Below are 21,722 nucleotides of genomic sequence, written 5' to 3' on the forward strand. Positions count from 1 at the left end.
GGGGGTCCAGGCTGAGCGCAGGGAACCCTGGGAAATGTGGTTTTTTCTGGCCCCTTGACACCTGTGCTTTGCTATTCAGACCCTGCAAGACAAGAGTAGCCCTGCTAACATGACTGGCACTTGATGCAGAGGTGGGGGGGGGGATGGGTCTGGAGTAGCCAGTTCTCTTTCGGTTTGGATAAATGGCAGCACGTTTATTCACAGAAGCCACGTCTCTTGATTGCAAACAGAAGCCCAGGTCAGACAGCTTTAAATAAGGCTTAAGGGGGGAGAAGGGGGGACATCTGTCAGTGGAGAGGAGGCTAAAGCTCAGTAGAGTCCTCGGTCCATGAGCAGTCTACCTCCAGGTAGTCTACCTGCACTTCGGCCCCTTCTCCTGCTGGACTTCTCCTGGACGGTCCCTCTGGGTCATTGTAGCTCAGGACACTCTGTGCATGGTCAGAGAATGAGAATTAAACCCCAGAGCCTGGTAGATGCTCTAGGAAGGTGGAACCACAGAGGGAGGGGCTTTCCTGCCATGAGGGGGGGAGGCAGGAAGCCTGGCGCACCTGTGTTCACAGGCCTGGCCCCCAAGCCCGTCTTTGGCCCAAGGTGAGCCAGGCCGGCCGGGGCGGTAAGGGGCGAATCGGCTGCACACAGACGGCTCAGCTATGCAGAGCGAATGGCAAGGGGTGAGATTCACGGCTGGGCTTTGGTGCTTGGATGGTTGCTGCCTATTAAAAGTCCCAAGAATCTCCCTGGGAGGTCTGGGGAATGTCCAGGTGAGTGCAACACGAAGAAGCCCTTGTCTAGTCCACCATCTCAGGAAGCTGCAGGTAGAGAGAGTTTGACTGACAGCAGAGGAGAAAGTGATGGAATTTGAAGCTCTTAATTCTGGATGGGAAAAGATTGAAGCTTTTGTTGTTGTTGCTGCTGCTGGCAAAATGCCCATTTCTAAGAGTAAATCATTTGATAGACATGAATGGCAACGTGGCCAAGGCCAAAATGTAAGGGCTCCATTCCCGGTTAATAGGCTCTTCACCTGGATTGGGTCACTTCCCTCCTCCGTTGCCTCCTCGTGGCTTTGGGACTTCTTGTTTTCCATCCCAGGTGGTGGGGGGCTGTTCTAGCCACAGTGGAGTGGGTTTCACTGCCCATCTTAGGAGACTGTTTATGCTACAGAATGGAGAACATCCTCTCTTAGCATTTGTCCGTTTCTCCCTTGGGCCTCTATTTCTTTCTCCACCCTCTCCTTCGAAAGGCCCAGGAATGCTCGGTCCCCCTGGGAGGCAGAGCACTTGGGAAGGCCGCCTTCGCCTGCAAGCGGAGTGGACCCCAGAAGGAAAGACAGGCGGCCCCTGAGTGGTCTTCCTTCAGACCTAAGGCCAGAGCGGCTGGGCGAGACGGGTGGGGCAGGGGAGTTTGTGCCTCTTCCCTTTTCTTGGTTGGTCAGTGTTAGGGTTTGTCCTCCTGGGGGGGGGCAGTTCTTAGATGCCGAGAGGGGGCTGCCGTTGCCCCGGAAGTCCATTCCCATGGAGGCGCATTCACTTGGGCATGGAAGGGGTGGGGGGCACGAGCCATAAGATTTAGCTCCAGCCCTGGTTGGGAGGAGAGCCAGCCTCGGCCTCGGTCAAGCTGGAGAGGGGCCAATTCTCCTCCAAGCCTGAATCACACAATTCAAAAATAGTAGCAGCCTCCTCTTCCCCAGCTCTTGACAGCTCCAAGTGTGATGGAATGAATGGAAGTTTCAGGAATTGTGACCTCGTTATTTCCACCAGAGCTTAAACAACCGCACTGGTAATTTTATGCAGGATACGGAATAATAAGAGAGGGGCTGTTCAGGTTGGGGGTGGTCTTAGCCCCCTTCAGGCAGGAGACCCTCTATCATTCTGGACAAGCGGATGTCCAGTCTCTTCTTAAAAACACCCAGTAGTGGAGGACCTAGGGCTTCTGGAGGCAAGGTGTCCCCCTGATTGATTGTTCTAAGTGTTGGGAAACTTCTCCTTAGTTCTCTTAGTTCCCAGGTGGGCTGCTGGACACCCCTTGGTTCCTGTGCGAGGGGGGGTGGGCAAGGGGCAGTGTGGCCAGGGCAGTGTGCAAAGGGTTAAGGAGAGGGCGGCCACAGGTTGCTTAATCCAGTGTTTCCCAACCTTGGCAACTTGAAGATACTTGCACTTCAACTCCCAGAATTCCCCAGCAAGCGAATGCTGGCTGGGGAATTCTGGGAGTTGAAGTCCAAATATCTCCAAGTTGCCACGGTTGGGAAACACTGGCTGAATCGGAAAGGCTCTCGGACAAAGATTAACCAGCCGGAGATAAGCTGGTGGGGGCCTTGGTGCTGCTGCTGCTGAGAAGGAGCGAGGGGCTTATTATTAGCTGGTGGTGACACTGGGGGAGGGGGGGGGAGGGCTTATCTGTGGAATGCCAAGGACCGGACAGGAGGAAGGAAAGGGGGGGGTGGCCAAGGCCCTGGGAGGAGAAGTAGCTCCACCTTCCAAGGTTGGTTTGGGGGGATCGGTGGGGAAGCCCAGAGCTCCCTGCCCCCTGGCAGCCCCCCTGGACCCCTGAGCAAAGCAGCACTGCCCCACTGAAAGGGGACCAGCGGCTGTTGTGAAGAGCAGAAGGAGGAGGAGGAGGAGGAGAGGAAGGAAAGGGAAACAAGAGGGATCAACAGCCTCTCTTATCTCTGCTGCCCTGGACGTTCCAAACGGTCATTTTTCAAAACTCTGCTGCTCTCAGGACTGGTGGATCCCAGAGCCAGGCTCCGTTCCCTCGGCCGTCAGCCACAACGGGAAAGAACGGACTCTTGTGTTCCCCTCAAGGTCACGTTGGGTCAGAACCTTTGATGCCTGGCAAGGGATAGCCAAGCTGGCCGGCGAATCCGGAGGGAGAGACAAGACACCAGCCTGTGCTGGGAAGTGGACGGTTGGGAGGGTCACCTGCCTTCTCCCCCTGTGAAGAAGCCACTGGCCGCAGGGCCCTCTGGGGTTCTTCAGAAGGCTCAGCCGGAACCCTGCAAGACGCCCTCCTGCTCGGGGGGCTGAGTCGCCGTGTGCGCGTGGCAGGACTCCCTGGATCGGGCCCCACCCCCTGCCCTGCCCCCTGGGAAGCAGGATCTCCTGGAAGCCCACCCACCCCTCAGCCAGAGAGTCCCACCGGGGCTTTTTCGCCCTGGACTTTGATTCCGAGTGTGGAGGTTTCACTGGCCGCGTGAATCCAGCCTCGTTGTGGAGGGAAGCAGGAGGCTGGCCAATTCCCTGGACGCGCCTGGACTGACCGCACTTGGCCTTTTATCCTGCTGTGGGTGCCTTAATCTCCAGGAAGGATCCCCTCATCTGCCCCACCCATTTCCGAGGGGGCTGCTCCGGGCTGGGCACCTGCACCTCCTGGACAGAGCAGCCCAGGGGCCTCTGGCATGGCCGATGGGGAAGTGGGCAGCAGTGGGGGGAGGAGCTGTGGGGAGGAAGTGGGTGGGGAGGGGCTGGGCGGTCACCCTGAAGAAGAAGAAGAAGGGAAACAGGAAGATGGGGGAGCTCAGTTGCACCCGGAAGACGTAGCGCAGCTCGTGCTGGAACCTCCAAGGACCATGTTGCACCTCCACAGAACAGAAAGGGAGCTGAATGTCCGGCTGGTGTGCCAGATGTGTTGCATTGGTTAGTGCGCCTCTGCCTGCCTTGTGCCTGTCCTGGGTGTCTCTCTGTGTGTGTGTGTCTGTGTGAGAGAGTTTGGGTCCAAACCCAACCACATTTATTCCAGGCTGTGAGTGTTGAGTCCAGTTCCTTTTCTTTGAGTGAGTGGTGGTCTTGCTCTCATTTTGTCTCTGGAGTCCTGGACGGGACAAACCATCCATTGGCCTGAGGTGACTTTGCATCTCTGGACGTTGTTGGGAGGTCGGTCTGGGTGGAAGGTCTTTTAAGTTTACAATGGGCAGGTGACCCCCCGGGAGGAGTTGAATTCTGGCGCTGCACCCAGAGCCCCTTCTATGATGCGGGAGGGGCCTTCTGGGGTGGGTTACAGGGCTTGACTCTGCAAGTGGCTTTTTGAGAAATGGGGAAAGTCCACATGGGCCCTGCTGCCCTTTGATTCCATCGTCCTGGCTATGGTGAAAGAGAGAAGGCCGAGCCTTCTGGTCCAAATAAGTGCATATTTTAAAAAGGATGAAAGTATCTCTGTGGAGGAAACAGCCCCAGACCCTCTGTCGGTTGCAAAGAAACCTGCCGCTCTCTGGGGAGGGGGCTAGGGGCGGGAGGGGGCTAAACTAAAGGCCTTCAGGTGCTTTGCTTGCAACCTGCAACAGGGAAGGTTGTGGCTGTGTTTATTTTCTCAGGTGACCGAAAAGCTAATAATCTGTTTGCATTTCCTCTCATTTTGCAGATGAGCGGGACCGGGTCCAGAAAAAGACCTTCACCAAATGGGTGAATAAGCACCTGATGAAGGTAAGACCCCCACCCCTGGGACTCCACTAGATCTGCTCTCCTTTTCCCCCTTCGTCCACTCATTCGTTTTTAAAGCTGACACAGAAGAACATTGGCTGGAGGCTTTTCATTTACATGTCCAGGAAAATATTTCATACTGTGAGATAATTTTTTAAAGTGGGTGCGTGCTCCCAGCTCTTACAAAAAATAGTCTTTGAGGTCTCGGAAGCCAAGCAGGGGTCAGCGGGTGAAGGTTGATCAACACCCTTAGTGACCAGGTGGCCGGTCTTCGGCTCTTGCGTGTCACATTTCCCTCCTCCAGTGAGAATTGCTCTGCAGTCGTGTTTGGCAGCTTCCAAAGGAGGCAACGTCCACTCCCAGAATGTCCCGGCCAGATTTGCAGGCTGGAGATTTCTGGGAATTGAGACCCCCTCCCCACCCCCCTCTGAAAAGCTGCCCTGGGGGGGAAAGTTTGCCCTAGACATTTTCTTCCTCCGGCAGCTGCACCGCGTTGTCTCTCTGCTCTCTCCCCACAGGTGCGCAAGCACATCAATGACCTGTATGAGGACCTGCGAGATGGTCACAACCTCATCTCCCTGCTGGAGGTCCTTTCGGGCATCAAGTTGGTGAGTTTCCAAAGGAAAGGACTTTCCCACGGCCGGGTCAAGGGATGGGCCTCCCAACAGAAACACATCCCCCACCCCAGGAGGTTTCTGACCACGCCTTCAAACCCACCCTTCAAATTTTAGCGCCGAATAAAATGGTTTTTAAATAATATTGATTAAAATTGAAGATGGCATATAACGACAATTATTTAAAAAAACCCAGCTAACGTTGAGGACAAAGCAACGTTTATCTTGGACCTTTTAGAGACGGACGTTTGCGGAATCAGCCCTGAAACTCAGTATTTAGTTCAGCTCATATTCAGAGTTATTAATGGGGGGGGGGGCACTGCGTGGAAGGGGAATTGCAGCTTGGTGGTGGTGGCCCCTGCAGTGGGCAACAGAACCTGAGCAGGCGACCTTGTGAGAAGATCAGGAAAGGCAAAGAGGTCCTCTTCTGCTGGATCCAGTCCTTGTTGCTCTTGATGGAAAACAAACCAACAAATAAAGATGCCGAGAGGGTGTGAGGCCGAATCTCCAATGTGCAGCCACCGGTTGGCCCCATAGGAGATTCCGTTCCATTCCATTTGCTCGACTGGGGGCAGCTGAGCCCCATGGGAATCACTTGGAGATCAATTGAAAAGCTGGGAAGTTGCTCACTGCAGATCCACTTTAATTCTATTAAATTTTACAAAACATAGAAATTAAAACTGAAATTAATACTCAAGAAGTTCTTGTATTTTTAGTGACTCCCAAGCACAGTTGTTTGCCTCTCCAATCCTTTCCTCGCGCCCCCCCCCCCGGGACACAAAGCCCCCTGCCCTCAAAAGGTTCGGTCCTGAAGGGTCTGCACAGCAGCAGCGGCTGGAATGGGTCACTTCTGGAGGCTCCGGCTGTTTGGCGGCTGTGGAAGATCCAGAGGAGCCTTTGAACACTCGTTTTTAGTCAGGGTGGGGCAGGCAGAGGACCTGGTTGTGCACTGCCCTCCCTGTGTGTGTGTGCTGGGTGTGGCATTTTGTTCTTTCTTGGCTGTGGGTCCCCAGTGCTTCCATTGAGCACTGTTGTCCATCCTATTTATTAGCCCAAGGAAACCTCAGGGCAGAAGACGGTCTGCTTGGTGAAACCCCCACCCTGGAGTCGCTTGGGCAGTGGCGAGTGTGAGGAGGAGGAGGAGGATTCAGTAGGTCAATGCCCACCACGGAGCAGCCACAGCAGCCGCCACTGGACACAGCCCAATAATCCAGAAATGCCTCAGATTTCAGGCAGGACTTCCAACACCTTCTGAGAAATGGAAATGACCAAAGGGCAGAGGGCACACGAGCCTGTTGTGGAGGGGGGGGGGGCATCTTCCCCAGGGCTCCTGGTCCAATTTGTGGGATTCCTTCCCAGAATTCCACCCTGGAGCTCTGGGTGAGGGGAGAGCCAGGTGGCCCTGGGGGGTCTCCAAATGTTGCAAGGGAAGGAACAGCCACTCCATTGCCCACGGGTTGTGGTTCTCCTGGAGGCTCCGTGGCCCATTGCCCGGAGGCTCCCAGCAAAGCGAGGGGGGAGGGGGTCTTTTCTCTGCTTCCCTCGGACAAGGTTGCCCTGTGCCCTACAACCTGGGCAGCTTGACTCCATGTCCAGGCGTCCAAGAAGCGAGTGGGTACGCTGCTTTTCTTCCCGGGGGGGGGGGGTAAACTCCCTCCTCCCGCTGCCAGAGGCTGGAACATTGAGGGCTTGAAGGCTGTGAGGACTTCATGGATTATCTGGCTGTGTCTCTGGTGTCGGTTGCTGGGCGTGTGTGAAGAATACTAACTCACATCGTGTGAGCGCACCGTCTCCCTTCTCACAGGTCTTGCGCACTGCCACAACCTCCCTTTGTTCCCGGAGATGTAACCCCCCTCCTCCCTCCAGATGTGTTGGGAGTGGGGCTTCCCAAGCTGCTAGTCCGGTCTGTGGGAAGTGGACCCCACTGGGAAGCCCCCTGTCTCCATACAGAGGAGGGGAAGGGGGCAGGGTGTTTTCCTCTGTGTAGAGAAACAGGGCAGGGTCCTTCCCGGAAGAGAGTGGTGTCAGTCAGAGCTGTCAGTCACTGGGCTTTTAAGAAGTGTGGATTTTGGTTCCCAGAATCCCCAGCCAGCATGCTGGGGAACACTGGTGGGGGAAGCCGGAGACTTGCAGTCGACAGATGCTGGCTGGGGAGCTGAAGGCCACACACCTTAAAGTCGCTGCGAGGGAAGAACCTTGATTGACCGGATCAGAACCTTGCTTGCTTCTGTGGCTGTTGCACCAAGCCTTTGGGTCGCGTGACGTGGTCCGGCTGAGCCCTGTGGGGACGGATCCACACCCCCCGAGGTGGTCCAGGCGTTTTTTTCTCCCTGAGCTCTGTTGTCTTTTTTTACAGCCTCGAGAAAAGGGGAGGATGCGCTTCCATCGCCTGCAGAATGTGCAGATCGCGCTCGACTTCCTCAAACAGCGACAGGTGAGTGCATCTCCCTGTGGCCCCGCCCCTGGGGGAGGAGCCTGTGGAGGCCCCACCCATCCTTCCATCTTTTCTCTGTTTAGTCCCTTTGCTGGTTGCCCTTGGGTTGAGGGAGGGGAGGAGTTAGCCGACTTTGCCTTTTGCCATGGAGCCGCCAGCAGTGCTGTGAGGGAGGCCAGGCTGAGGGGGGGGGGAGAGACCGCCTGAAGGTCCCGAGTGATAGGAAGGGACTCAGAGCAGTCTCCCTTCTCATTTGTCCACCCCCACACCGGCTGCCCACTTCATCCGCACCTCCTTGACCTTAGGGACCCAGAGAAGATAGCCACACATCTGGATATTGTCAGTCCTTGGGCAGAGAAGGCCGTGTAGATTGAGGGCATGGACATATCAATGCACCCAGAGACAGAAATGCTGATGGCAAAAATGGAGAAATTTGGAAAACATTACAAAAAGAGAGAGAAAGTGATTAGAGCGAATCAGAGCCAACGGAGGGGAAGGGGAGAGGAGGCGTCTGCCAGGGTTTCCCTCTCTTTGTCCCAGAGGTAGTCGGAGCCGTGGCAGGGAGGGGGCGGCTCAAGTACAGGGCCTCGTGCAGAGAGGCCCCCGGCTGGAGAGTGCTTGCTGGGGGAAATCCCTGGAGTGGCGACACCTTGTCCTCCTTGTCGTGTCCTGGCAGGCTGACTCGGGCGTGGAGGCGATGACAAGGCTGTGCTTCGTTCCCCTCGGCCTCGGGGGGCTGCAGCCTCGTGCCAACAGCCTAGTGGTGCCCCTCGCCCCCTGTTTAAAAACACACCGGAGTCTTGCTGGAGGCAGAGGGTCCGTCCTTCCACTCCTCTGCCTTGGGACTGCAAAGAGCCGGAGAAAGGCTCGCCTGTCTGGATGGATTGTAGACAGGGCTGTCATGAACACCCTCCTTAATTCCAGGGCGGGAAGGAGAGCGCCCCAAGCACCTTTCAGGATTCGGTCTTAGCATGTCCGGACATACAGAGCTACGCAGTCGGACTTGACAAGATGCCAGAATTTATGGCGTGGCAATTTAGGAACCGTGCAGAGAAATAACGAAAATACATTTGTGGAAAACAATAGTAAACAGTTTTTACTCTTCAGTGCCATCAAAATACCTTCTGTCTTAGTCTTCTATTTGCAGGAACAGACTTGGCCTTCGCTATGTGCAATAGAGCTCAGTTACATGTAGATACTAAACCCAACCAGCTTCCTCCGTGTCAACACCACAGCTCTCGCTCAATAGCTTCACTCACGCTCACATTGCTCCAGCCAGACAGCTAACAACATCACCAACAACTACAGATGGCATTCATTGTAAAGTTACTCTGTATTTTATAATGCTCTGGCCCAATCCGATTGCAATTTACACCCAATGGCTCATCACACAAGAGGTGTGGTCTGGCTCAGACCAAGGGTTAGCCACGGACGATCCTGTTTTGTCAAAAGGCAGAAGTGCCAGTGAACATTGCAAACAGCCTTAATTACAAGGATTGTTCGGAAAGTCAGGTTACAAGGCACGTAGCTCTCGTGGGGAAGGTTCGCGGGGGAGGTTGGTGTTACTATCATGTAGTGGGAAGCCAGCGGAAGAGGACGAGCAGTGCCAGTGGTCAGTAGATCATCGACTGGCATTGTGGTCAAGGTTAGAGTTGTGCGTCCTCATTCCATTTCCCTCCAAGGGCAAAGTGCGCTACCTGAATGCTCAGGGCAGGAACGCTGCTGCGATGGGTGCCGAGAAAGGCCGTAGAGAGGAGCGCTTGGAAAAATTAATGTTTAGAAGCTGTCGAGCAGGACTGTTGGAATAGGAATATTTGGGGCACCTTAAGTATGTTGTGCAACTAAAACTCAGGGACATGATAAACACTGAACATTTTGCAGTATTTTGCAGTGTGATTTTAAAATGGGGGAAACATGCACATAAGTGCAAATATTAACCACGAAACACCCACCCACGCAGAAGCATGCACGGTTTATTCAGTTGTTTATTTCATAGCATTAACCGCCCAACCCCAGTGGACTCTTGGCGGCATGAAATGCTGTTCATAAATTCATCAAAACAAATAGAACATCAAAGAGCCCAGAGCACCAGTGCCGTCTCCTCAAGAGCAATATCAAGCCCAAACAGGGGTCCTGGAGAAAGAGCCAGGCACCACTCCCAGGCTCGGGGCCACGAGGGGGTCTCCTACGGGGCTTCCCAGTTGAGACCCTTCCTTGAGAGTTGCCCCCTCCCTTTGGCTCCCCCTCACCTTCCTCTTCCCTTTGCAGGTGAAGCTGGTGAACATTCGGAATGACGACATCACCGATGGGAACCCGAAACTCACCCTGGGTCTGATCTGGACCATTATCCTCCATTTCCAGGTAGGGGCCTGACCTTGCTCTGGAGTGGGGGGGGGCGGGAGGATGAGGAGGCCACCTGAGGTGGGTCACCTGGCCAGTTAATCGCCTTTCGGGTCAGGGGAAATAATCAGCTTTGGCTTGGGTGTTTTTTGAGACTCTCTCCTTGTCTCCACTTCTGGGTGGAGCTCCCTGGGGGGGGGGTCAGGCAGGAGGGGCCTTCCCTTTAGGAGCAGCTGCCCGGTGGTGCCTGGTGGGTGAAAAAAGGGGCGTGCTGTGTTTTGGGGAGGGGGGGGGCTGTCATTGTGCAGAGCAATGACCCTCTTATTTTTATTTATATTCCTATGCTGCCCAACTCCTAAAGGACTCTGGGCAGCTTCCAGCAGATGAAATTAATTTCTAAAACAATAAAAACATTTGTTATTACTCTTAAAGTCCTGGGACATTGTAAGGCTTCTTATGTATGTATATATATAGTTCATGTTTTAGATTCTGAAACAACTCTGTATGGCTTATAATATGAAAGAAACTGCTGGATTAAAAAAAAAAGCTCACATCAGAATATGAATGAGAGAGACCCCATCCTCTCAGCCCCTCGTCTGACTGTGGGGGCTAAGAAAACAGTCCCCCCCCTCAAGGCCCCCAGGGTAGGAGCCCCATGGATCTCCACAGGAGACTAATATTGTGGTTGCCTTCAGATCCTTTCTTCACTTTTGCGTTTTGGCCTCCTTTGGTTTTCTGAGATATTGGAGATCATCCTCATGTGGCCAGAGCGCATAAGGCCCATCCGGCTTCCACTGGGCCAAAGAAGCACAGGACCCAGGAAGGGCATGGTTGCTCCTAGTTCACAGCTGGTCCTTTGGGCTTAAGCCATGAGCAGGTGGGGCTTGTCAAGGCCTTTGCCTGATTATTGCAGCAAAGACATTTGGACCATTGGGCTATTTATCTTGTCCACAGAATAGAGCAGAGGTCCCCAAACTTGGCAACTTTAAGACTTGTGGACTTCAACTCCCAGAATTCTCCAGCCTGCATAGTTAGCTGGAGAATCCTGGGAGTTGAAGTCCACAAGTCGTAAAGTTGCCACGTTTGGGGACCTCTGGAATAGAGAGTGGAGTGGCGTGGAATGCTTTCTTTGTCTCCAGTGTAGTAGCTTTCGATGTACATGGAAAGCAACGGGGTCATAATAACAATCCCCATAAAAGGTGATTCTACCTGCTTTCCTGACCAGGTGCCTTGCTAATTCACAGAGTCCCTGGGTGGGGTTGGGTGGCTGCAGAAAAGGAATAAGCAAAGAAGCCTCGGCTCTCCTGCTTAGTCCATCCGAGGTCTATCTGGACCCCTGACGTGGGGGTTCCAAGGAATGGCTCTATCTTGTATCTGAAGAGTGGGGTGGGATGGAGTTAGTTGAATAGCTGAGTGGCTGTCTTGAGAGGCCTGTCAAAAGTTCTTGAGTCCATGTAATAGGAGCTGCAGGAGGGAAGATTTATTGCGGGAATTTATTCTTAGGATTTGACTTCTGTGCTGCCCAAACTCAAGGGACTCAGGGAGGCTTGCAACAATATAAAAAATACATTTGTAAAAAAGTCAAATATTAAAGGCTAGACCCTATAAGTGCAAGGCGTCTGACCCGTGTTGAGGGAGGGGAGGCGGCCTTTCACTGCAGCAGGGGCACCGACAGTTGAGGTTTGAGTGACAGCCTTGAGGCCGGAAATTCTCCCCTGGAAACAGCCCCCTTCAGCTGCCCCTCCAAGCAGCCAGGCCTGCCCTGCCTAGTGCATCCGTGAGCCCCTCCTTCCGCCTCCCTGGCCCACCCCCACCCTCCACGGAGCCCTCCACCCGTCACGCCTGGCTCTGAAGGGGCCAGACTGGCAGAATGGAATGACCCAAAGGAGGCCAGCTTCAATCCTCCCGGTCCATGTTGACTCCTGGCAACTTCCTGGACCGGCCGTTTCCGTGGCAGGGGCTTTCAGAGGTGGGCTTGCCATTGCCTCTTTCCTAGGGCAGGGGGAGAGTGACTGGCCCAAGGTCACCCATCTGGCTTCGTGCCCCCTAAGACAGGACTGGAATTCAGGGTCCGCAGCTTCTGGCCTCGTGTCTTGATCCCTCCACCCAACTGGCCTTGTAGCAATAAGAAGCTGGACCTCAAGGCAGGAACGAGTCCTTACGACGGCTGCCTGATCTTTCCGCCGTGTCACACGTTTCCTGCATCTCCTCCCCTGCTACAGAGGGACAAAGGGGGGGGGGGAGCTGGGGAGGAGCTTGGACGTGCCTGGTGCCGCCTGAGCTGGGTTGCTGGCTTGGACACAGGTGGCAAGTGAGAAACGCCATCAGTGCGTCTGCAGGAAAAGAACTTGGTGGAACCCAGAGCTTCTGTCCTGGCGTTCAGAGGTTGCTGGCATTTCTTGGTATTGGGTGGGCTCTGCCGGGCCCCTCTCGCATCGGCTGGCTGCCACAGGGGGTCCCGGGAGGCCAGGCCTGACTCCAGCCAAGACACCTGTCCCTCCGGTGCCCATCCTCCCGGCCCCTCCCCCATTTCTGGCCAGGCAGGCACTAGGTGGCGCTGTTGCCTCAAGAACAAGTGGAGGGAACTGGGGAGGGGTCTGACTGCAGAGGGGCCCAGCCCAGACTCCGCCTCTTGCTGCTGCTGCGGCTGCTGCTTGGGAGGAGAATAACTGGGCTGGAGCGAAAGAGACCTGGGGGGGGGGGCTCCTCATGGAACATTCCTCCCTCCAGGTGAGCTCAGCTCCATCCCTCCTGATGCTCAGGGGTCCCTCAAGTCAGGTGTGTCGCAGGTGAAAGGTCGCAGGGGCTTCATCCCTGGGGCTGCTTCGTGCTCTCTCCTGTGCTGGGTCTGGGTTGAATTGTAACAATGGCCGTTGTTTCATATTTGTTGTTGTCCATCTTGCATTCTTGTCCAAGATAAGGGTTTGTGAGAGGGACAGTTCTATGCAGGGGGGGGGGTGCTGCAAAGGTGGGACGGGGACATGTCCTGGCCCACTGTGGCTCTGAGTGCTGGTGGAGTCCAGCGCAATTCTGCCACTGCACCTGGGCAGGTAGTCAAATTGCGCATGGACACGCAGGTGTGCCTGTGTTTTGGCATGGCAACTGTGGAGTCCAGCGCAACTCTGCTACTGCACCTGGGCCATGGGCGCCTCTGCGTGTCCGCCCGCGATTTCACTACCTGCCCAGGTGCAGTGGCAGAATTGCACTGGACTCTGCCAGCACTCAGAGCCCTGGGGGCGAGCACTCCTCCCCCTTCCCCCTTAGCAGCCCCCCTCTGCCACACCAGAAGCAAAGCCTCCGTGGCCCTCCTTGCCGGGAGCCTGTGGGGGATCTGCGTCTGTGGGTCCCCACAGGTGGCCTTGGATTCGTTGCTTTTGGCAGAAAGTTTTCCTGATCCAGCGTCTCTGAACCTCAGCAGCCATCGAATAAATACAGGGACTTCCGCTCCCAGAATCCCCCAGCCAGCACAGAGAATTCTGGAAGATGAAGTCCATCCAAGCATCTCTAGGCTCTTGTTGAGGCTGCAAAACAGGGTCCTGGCCTATGTAACATGTGGGCTGAATGGGAGGAACAAGGAAGAGGGAGGGGCCCGCATTGCTTCCCCCATCGTAAGCTTCTTGCTACCTTTTCTTTGGAATCCGAAGGGAAATTTGAAAAAAAGACCTTTGTGGCTTATTAGAGATGGCAGCTTCTAAGCTTTTGCTCCTCTGTCTCACTGGGGTTCTCAACCTGTGACCCCTTAGTACAGTTGTGGTGACCCCCAACCATAAGCCTAGCGCCAATTCCCCCAACAGAGCTTTAAGCCCACTAAAAACGCTTGATTGGTCAGATTATAAAAGTATGTTCCAAGGCACCAGAATAGAAGCTTAGGGTCCTAACGCCATGAGAAATTTGTCTTTCCCCACGTGGCCTTAGGTGACCCCTGTGAAATGGTCCTTCGACCCCCAAGGTTGAGAACCACTGCTTACAGGAAGAGTGGACATACAAGGTCGGAACTTCCACACGTCACTGAGCCCGACAGTTTTTTCACCCTCAGTATGAATGGACACACATGTGCAGGTGACACTCGAAAAATTGGAATATCATACAAAAGTCTGGAATGTGTCCACTTAGCCTACAGCCAGAGGGGCAGTTGTCCACACAACTGAGGAATGGCTGTCTACTGCACAAGGTTGCCGCCCGCATTGTATCCGTTCTGTGGCTGGGTGGAGGAAGGAGGGTCCCTCCCCAAGACCCCCTGCTGCCTCTGGTGGAGCCCCATCATCCCGTTTTGCAAGGTCCAGCCTCATGGCAGACGGTGGGAGCCGTCCCTCTCTTGTCCCCAGCCTGGGAGCCACAAGGATAAAGCCCACCATCCTTCTTGTAAAGCTGCCCAGGTCAGGATCTTTATCGCGTCTTGTGGCAATGAATCCCCTGGGTCTTTTTGTGCTTTGTGAGAAATCCTCCTGTGTGGCCTCCAAGGTAGCTGTGCACTTGAAAGGAAATAGTGCGACCCCCCCCTGCAGTGCCTCTGTCCAGCCCTTGGCCAGGCTCCTTGGCTTGGGGGCGAATGGAGAACACCTAGTGGGCAGCAGACGGTCTCTTTCCGATCCCCCTTTTTTTTTAGCCATTGAAGAAATGCCTGGTTGCACGGGGCTGGGGCTGGGGGCTGCCCTTCCTTTGCAAGGTGAGGCGCTTGAGGCTCTCTGAAGACCCCCAGGTTCCTCCTCAGCCCCCAGCCCCCCCCAAGGAGGGGCGGTGGGGGTCCCACGCTGGTCTCCAGCTGCAGGTCAGGGGAGCCCCTGGGGTCATCAGCCCTGAGAGGACAGGGATGTGCAGCTGACGGGTGTGTGTGTGTGTGTGTGTGTGTGTGTGTGTGTGTGTGTGTGCTCTCGGAGGCGGAGGTTTCCTCTGCTGGGCTTAATCTTCTCCAAGACAAATCCCTGGATGGGGCTGATGCAGGGCAGCCCCCTCCTCCTCCTCTCCGGGCTCCTCCGCTGGCTTTGCACAATGGCCCCCTTGCTTCCCCCTGAGGGTCGTCCCTCCCTCCCCTCCCCTCCTTTCTTTTCCTGGTGCTTTGATTCCCCCAACTCCGTCTGCCGGTCTCCATCTCTCTCTGCCTGGGTGCCACACCCCTCAGCAGCCTCCCCCCCCCCTCCCGCCTCCTTCCTCCCCCCTCCCTCCCTCCTGCCGCCGCTGCTGCCGCCGCCTCTGTCTGGCTCCGGCTTTCTCTCGGCTGCGAGGGGAGCCCTGCCATTACCTCATGTGTGGAGAGAAGCGGCCGCAGCCAATCGCAGCCCCGGCTGCTGCTTTTGGGTCAAGTGGTTCCTGATTTCTGCAGTGAGGGGCTCGGAGGAGCATCAGCCCCTCCTCCGCCTGCAGCGCGCAGCCTCCGCGTAAGATGGCTGTCTGAAAACAGCAGCGGCTCGGCAGCAGGAGCATCTCGATGTGCGGCTGTGTGTGTGTGTGCGTGCGCGCGAGAGGGAGTGTGCGAGTGTGAGCCTGCTTGCGGTGGTTTTTCCAATGGGCAGCTAATCCGATGAAGCAGCCGCGGAGGCTTCTCCCGGAGGCCGGTGGCCGCATCGCTGCATTGCCCTGCACAGCCCCACGGAGATGGGGAACCTGCTGGGCTGTGTGAAGGAGCTGAAGGACCCGGCCAGGGAGCTGGGGGATGCGCCCCTCTCTCCCCAGAGGAGGCCTCGCTTCAGGCGGAAGAGGAAGGGGAAGAAGCCCATGGCCCCGGAGACCCCCGGCCCCAGAGCGGAGGGAGCCTCCACCAGGGCTGAGGTGGCCGAGGAGGAGGAGGCCCCGGAGAAGTTGCGAGCATCCCCCGTGAAGGAGGAGCCGGAGGAGCCGGAGGAGGGGGGCACGGGGGGCTGCCCTCCAGGTGGTGCTTGGCCGCATTTGGAGATGGAGCTTCGAGAGCAAGGCCACATCGTGCAGGTGAGAGCGAAGTTTCAGGGGACGCTGGAGCGAGCCCACCTGGTGACCGAAAAGACCTTCTCCCTGCCTGGAGACCTTTCGGGAGACGGAGCCACGGTCGTCGCTCGCCTACTGGACAACCCGGCAGAGCAGAACCGTGAGAAGGTGGCAAGGCAGCTGGTGGCTTTCCAGAGGCCGGTAGGTCTGGGCAAGAGCCGAGCCGTTCTGGTGCCCCTGCCCAGGGAGGCCGTGCCTGGGGAGGATCGGCTGGGAGGACCGGAAGCGGTGGGCTCTTGGGCTCGGCCGAAGGTGGAGGTCCTGCAACGACCGGAAGGAGTGACCGCGATGGTGGAGGAGTCCTACAGGAACTGGAGCAGTGAAGAAGGGAACGAGAGCCTCTCGAGCACGGTTTGGGGGGCTTCTTACGCAGCAGAGAAGGGGACCCTCTCGGAGCTGTCCACGCCGTCCCCTCTGGTGGAGCAGGTGGAGCTCAGAGGGCTGGAGAATCCCCTGCGACCCCCGTCTGCACAGGAAGCCCCCGTGGGCAAGAGGGAAGGGGGCCTGCCCACCTCCCGGAGCAGGCTCTCCTTCAGTGGGTCGGCCTCCAGCGCCTTCCAGTCCTCCTCGGGATACGGCAGTGACTCAGCGCACCAGGGGGGGAAGGCGGCTGGGGCTTCCTTCTGCAGAGAGAGACCCCCTGCCTCGGGGGGAACGGATGGACCCATGGGGCGAAGAGGCACCACCAAGCGGAGCAGCAGGCCGGCCACAGGAGGGGTCAGTGCGCTTTCTCTTTTCCAACTCTCTTGAGACCAGGGCAAGGCAGGGCAAGAGCTTTGGGGTGTTGGAAGTCACAGACCAGGGGTGGGGGTGGGATTCTGGCTGTTTTCCTGCCCCTTCCTGGGCTGTCATTGGGAAGGAGAATAAGAGGGACGAGGGGGCAAAGTTGCCCAATTCCAGCTGCCTGGCAGAATCGTAGGAAGTCTGCGTGGGGGGCTAAAAGCAATTCACACACGTGTCTTTGAGAGGTTGGACTTTTGTCCCAGCGCTTGGATAGTGAACTCCCAAGAGACCAATCGTGGGATCAGCCCCCACCCTCCCCCTTAGAAATCGGAGGGAGGGGGTGATGCATTTCACTGACCACCTCGCAGGGGTGGCTGTCCCGGGCTTCTCTGTCTCCTTAGGACTCTTCAACTTAGATCTCCTTGTGGGGTGGGCGCATCTCGTGATGGTGGAACCTGCTTTAACCCAAGGGAAAGGCAGGTAGACTGGGCTGAGCCCTGGTGCTTAGAACAAGCTCTGAAATGAAGGTGGATGGTCAAAGGTAGCCCAGGCTGTTGGTCCCTCAACTCCCTTCCTGCCTTCTGAATAATCTAAAATGGAATTAACGAGGCAGGGAAGGAGATTTGCCTTGCGTGGTCGGACTCTCGGCTGGTGTCCTTGGGATGTTCTGGGATTTGCCTGCCCTCCGCCCCCACCTGCCCAGCCAGGAGCCAGGGATTGCGGCCAGGGAGCTCACGGCCATTCCACTCTCTCATGGTGACTCGGTTTCCAAACTGACCTGTCACGTGCAGGCAGGCTGGACACACTCCCTCAGGTCTTCGTGCAGGGGTCTTCACCCCCAAAGAGGGAGGGTTGCCAACCTCCAGTGGAGGGAAAGTGGGGGTGATGGATGGGGCAGAGCAGAGGAGCTGATGTGGGCTTTTCAGGGATAAGGCCATTCAAAAGAGAAGAACAACACAACATGTTTCCTGGTAGATGGAGTTGAAACGTGAACAATGTTATTAGAGGGTGGAGGTTATAGAAAGGAGACGTTGTAGAACAGAATTCCCGTAAGGTCAAAGAGTTCTTTACCTACGTCAAAGGACGACCCAGATGTTGAGCCTGTCTCCCTTGACCCCAGCCCCCCTCCCCTGACCCTTTGTCCAGTGTGAAGTCACTGGCTTGGCCCAAGAGGACCCAGATTCCAGCCCCCCCCCACAATCACGGAAGCCGCACAACTTGGTGACTTTGCCATCCATTCCCTCTCCGTCTCATTTACTGCATTTGGTTGTTTGGTTTTTGACTCCCCTTCTACTTTTGAGAAACCGAGGCTGCTGAGAGTCTGGGCTCTTTCCGCAGCCTTTCCTTCCCCTCTGATGTTTTTCCATTTACCTGTCCAAGACTGGTGACCAGGTAAAGTGGATCAGAGGAAGGAGAAATGCCGTCCCGTTTTAGGGCATTTGTTCCTCTTTCCCACTGACCACTTGGTAGCATCCAAAGTGGCTTCCCAGTTCCTCGTCCTCTTCATGGCAGGCACAGGTGTGCTACTGGGTGTTTCTGAAGAGAGGTAAACATCATCCAGCTGTTCTTGAGTCAGTATTCTGGCGATGCCAAGGGTCTCCTGGGGTTTCTTTCACAAAAGGAGCAGGCCTGTGAGAACAGCTTTCCTGGAGACCCACAATTGATGCCTGTCGTCCTCCTACAGCTGAGTCCTGGGGGCACCCCAGAGGGCAGTAGGGAGGCAACGATCAAGGTTGCTCTACTTTCAAAGGTAAAAAATAGGAAGAGGGAAATTGTGGTGGCTTGAAAGGTCCCCATTTGCACGCTCTCTTTCCTAGGTGAATTTGGCAAGTCCTCAACCAGATGTTCAAGGCTTTGTTTTGCTTGGACCTGAAAGTGCCCCCGTTCGGACTTTCAGCCTTCATGGCGATGCAGTGGGACAGTGCCAACCCCCTTCGGAGATTTTCACAGAGCTCTTCTTTAGTTAAATGTCCAGGTCCGATAAGGGCATTTCCACCTGTGAGCAAATTCCATTTTCACATCTGGACTGATTGACATCATAGGCCAGTTTGGGTATTTGGGAACTTGGGAAGATCTCTTGGAATTTTTGCATATCAGCACAGAATGAACGCATGAAGGTAGAAAGAGGTTTTATTGTCCCTAAGGAAACTTTTGGGAATGTTTAAAGGCCGAGTGGATACAGAAGAGTAATTTCTTAGACATTGAGAGTAGGGGCTAGAGAAGAAATTGGGGTCCTGGCTGAACTGAAGGTTGAACTTGATGTCGGGCAAACATTTATTTTGTGATTAGGTTCCCATGGGCTCTGCAGCCTGAGAGGGTGCCTGATGCTCAAAAGCTCTTGGCCTCCTCCTCCTCCTCCTCCTCTCTCTCTCTCTACACCCCCCCCTTGGGAATTGGGTCAGTGGGCCAGCGCTTTTCCTAGGCTGCTCCTGGCAGTTGGTGCAAAAGGGAGGCAGGCAGGTAGAGTGGGAAGTTGGAGTTGGGGAGGGGGAGGGGGCTGGCAGTACCCCAGGAGCCCCCCAGATCCATTCTTGAATCCCGTCCGGAGCCCTCCCCCTCCCTCACGGCCTCCGTGGTGCACCAGGCGGCGCCTTCAGGAGTTCAGACCTGAGGAGGGATGGGGGGGGGGGTGGGGGGGGGGTCCAGGCGCTGATGTGGTTCTCTGCTTTGCCCTGACCCTGCTTTCTCTTCTGGGGAAGCTGGAGACTTCTGGAACCTGAGCAGGTCCACCTTTTGGCCAGCAGAGGACGCTGTCAGGGTGGGATGCCCTTGGCCGTGCAACTGTCAGGCCCCAAGAACCAAGGGTTGGAAAAGACCATACAAAGTTACCCCCCAAGAGTTTTCTTTATGATCTCTCCCCCGTTGATGGAAATCAGCTGGAGCATGTTGCATTGCTGTGTGGGAATTTCTAGGGTGGGGCCGTCTTAGCCCCCACCTCCACTTTGCTGCCTCTTGGCCCCCTGCAATGCGGCCCCTCCCTGCTGGGAATCCCTTCTACCACAAAAAGATCCAGGATTTGCTCCCCTGGAGTAGCCGAGACAGGACCAGAACCTGTGGGGTGGCGGTTGTGAGCTTTCGTTTATTGAATTGCACATCATATTTAACCCAGGCTTGTTGAACAAATTACGATTTGTTCAGCAAAATGTATGTAGTCACTTCTAATGATACCAGGGTTTGGATTCATCCTCATGTATTTTGTAGTGGGAGAAATAAATTAGCCGCCTTTTCACAGCTGTTTATTTAAGACTTAAGTGTTATGAGAAACGATTGCTGTTCATCAACGGCTCAAACCAAGATCTCTGTGTCTATAAACAATCATTAATTGTACAGTATCTGGTTTTTGGATTAGGACGGAACCGGCTTGAAAGCCTAATGAGGAATGTTTATCTTGGACGTATTTTACGATAGATGACCATATAGTATTGCTCTAGTTATAATTCTAGTATGCTGATGCTTAATGCAGTAATTATTTTTGCTTGAATAAGTTTTCTTTTAAGATGTGCTCATTTGGAAAATCCATTTGTACAGCAGAATATAAATAACTTAATTGATTCAGCAACGGGATCTTGTTGGCAAATGTTTATATACACCGTATTGTCTAAGTCAGTGTTTCCCAACGTTGGCAACTGGAAGATATTTGGACTTCAACTCCCAGAATTCCCCAGCCAGCATTCATTGCCCCAAAGAACCACGTCACATGGGCCCATCTCATTCTCCACCACCACCATGGGGGGAAAAATCACCCGGCACAAACCAGCTGCCTCCTCACCCCCTCATGGGTCCCCAGTGCCCGGTGGGGCCTCGCCTGCTCCTGCGACCTGGGCTGTCGGGTGGGTCTCCCCCTGATGGCCTTGGGGGGATCGGCTTTTGTGTTTTAGATCTCGGACATCTACATCAGCGGAGAGTCCGGCGACATGTCTGCTAAAGAAAAGCTCCTGTTGTGGTCCCAGAAAGTAACGGCCGGTTACGTGGGACTCAAGTGCACCAACTTCTCTTCCTGCTGGAGTGATGGGAAGATGTTCAATGCCGTCATCCACAGATATCGGTGGGTAGAAGCCCCCTCCCTCCATCCCAACCGTGTCAGGAAGGTTTGTCCGAAACAGGCGACGCTTCCAACGCTGGAATCAGCCTCATTTGTATTTTGCAGCTGGACAGTGGAACTGTCCAGACTGTCAGTCAGTCCCAAACTAAATCCAAAGTTTTACTTTTTCTGACTAATCAGTTCCATTGAATTCAACCTTTTGTGTGCAACCAGAGGCACATTTTCAGACGAACCCACTAAGAGGCTGCCAGCTCACAGGTCCCTTTTTCTCCTGAGGGGAGGGCCCCACAGATCCTCCCAACGAGGCCTTGATTGATTGATTGATTGGACTTTTATGCCGCCCTTCTCCAAGGGCTCAGGGCGCCTTACAACATATAATAAAACCATGTATAACATTTAAGATCCAATGAATTAAATATAAAATCTAAAAAACCCCAAGCCATAAAAAACAGTCATTCCCATTCAATCAAGTTTTGCTTTCCAAGAAGGGGGGTGTAGCTGCCTTTGCTTGGGGGGGGGGGGCTTCCTTGCTTGAGAAGGATGCCATCCGCACGCTCCCCTCAGAAGTTAGCCATTGACGGGCATCCCCTGGTCAATCATTCGCCTTCACAGAGGCCTGCTGGCATGGGAGTGGGACGGGGGTCTTCCTCCTTTTCTCCTTTAGCCCATGTGCACCACCGCTTGCCTGCAAATGCCGAATCGTCCTAGTTTGCCTTATGTGTTCCCTACAGACCGGACCTGGTGGACATGGAGAGAGTTTATATTCAAAGCAACCGAGACAACCTGGAGCAGGCCTTCGAGATTGCTGAACGGCTCGGCGTCACCAGGTTGCTGGATGCAGAAGGTGATGGAGGGAACATTTGGTGGAGAGAAGTTGAGACCGAGAGCTTAGAGGTGGAAGTGGCCAAACCAAGTAGCCTTACAACACTGGCAGCATGTCTCCAAGTCAGGCAGATTCTCTTTCACTTCTCGGCATCCTGAGGTCCAGGGCTTCCCAGGGTCTCCCCCCCCCCCCCAGCCTGTGAGAGGCTCTTGTGTGGCTGCTTAACACCTGCAGTGTGAGAAGGGGCTGGGGTTGCAGTTGTTGAGGGAGACGGTCAGACGGGGGCCCTGCAAAACAACAGAGTGATTTGTGACCCGAACTGTGGGCATCATTGTGGTCGTATGTTGACAGTTGCCTTTATTACTTTTATCTGACA

At 55.1% G+C, this 21,722-nt stretch overlaps 2 protein-coding genes across 5 annotated transcripts in view; both read left to right on the forward strand.

Moving 5' to 3' along the window:
* MACF1 (microtubule actin crosslinking factor 1) overlaps positions 1–21,722 on the forward strand; it is a 185,693-nt gene that overhangs the window by 41,592 nt on the left and 122,379 nt on the right. For all 4 annotated transcript variants that reach the window (XM_070764906.1, XM_070764907.1, XM_070764908.1 and 1 more), the window contains exons 2-7: positions 4,354–4,415; positions 4,931–5,020; positions 7,383–7,460; positions 9,729–9,821; positions 20,360–20,526; positions 21,255–21,367. In XM_070764906.1, coding sequence (XP_070621007.1) covers positions 4,354–4,415; positions 4,931–5,020; positions 7,383–7,460; positions 9,729–9,821; positions 20,360–20,526; positions 21,255–21,367 — 603 coding nt within the window. The remainder of the gene's footprint in view (positions 1–4,353; positions 4,416–4,930; positions 5,021–7,382; positions 7,461–9,728; positions 9,822–20,359; positions 20,527–21,254; positions 21,368–21,722) is intronic.
* Positions 15,393–16,508, forward strand: LOC139174300 (uncharacterized). Its single transcript, XM_070764587.1, has one exon. The coding sequence runs from the start codon at positions 15,393–15,395 to the stop codon at positions 16,506–16,508; it is 1,116 nt and encodes a 371-aa protein (XP_070620688.1).

The sequence above is a fragment of the Erythrolamprus reginae genome, chromosome 11 (assembly GCF_031021105.1).
Source record: "Erythrolamprus reginae isolate rEryReg1 chromosome 11, rEryReg1.hap1, whole genome shotgun sequence".
NCBI classification, from domain to species: Eukaryota; Metazoa; Chordata; class Lepidosauria; order Squamata; family Dipsadidae; genus Erythrolamprus; species Erythrolamprus reginae.

What these genes read in the sequence shown, in the direction of transcription:
- LOC139174300 (XM_070764587.1), top strand. Translation starts at nt 15,393, where the DNA reads ATGGGGAACCTGCTGGGCTGTGTGAAGGAGCTGAAGGACCCGGCCAGG.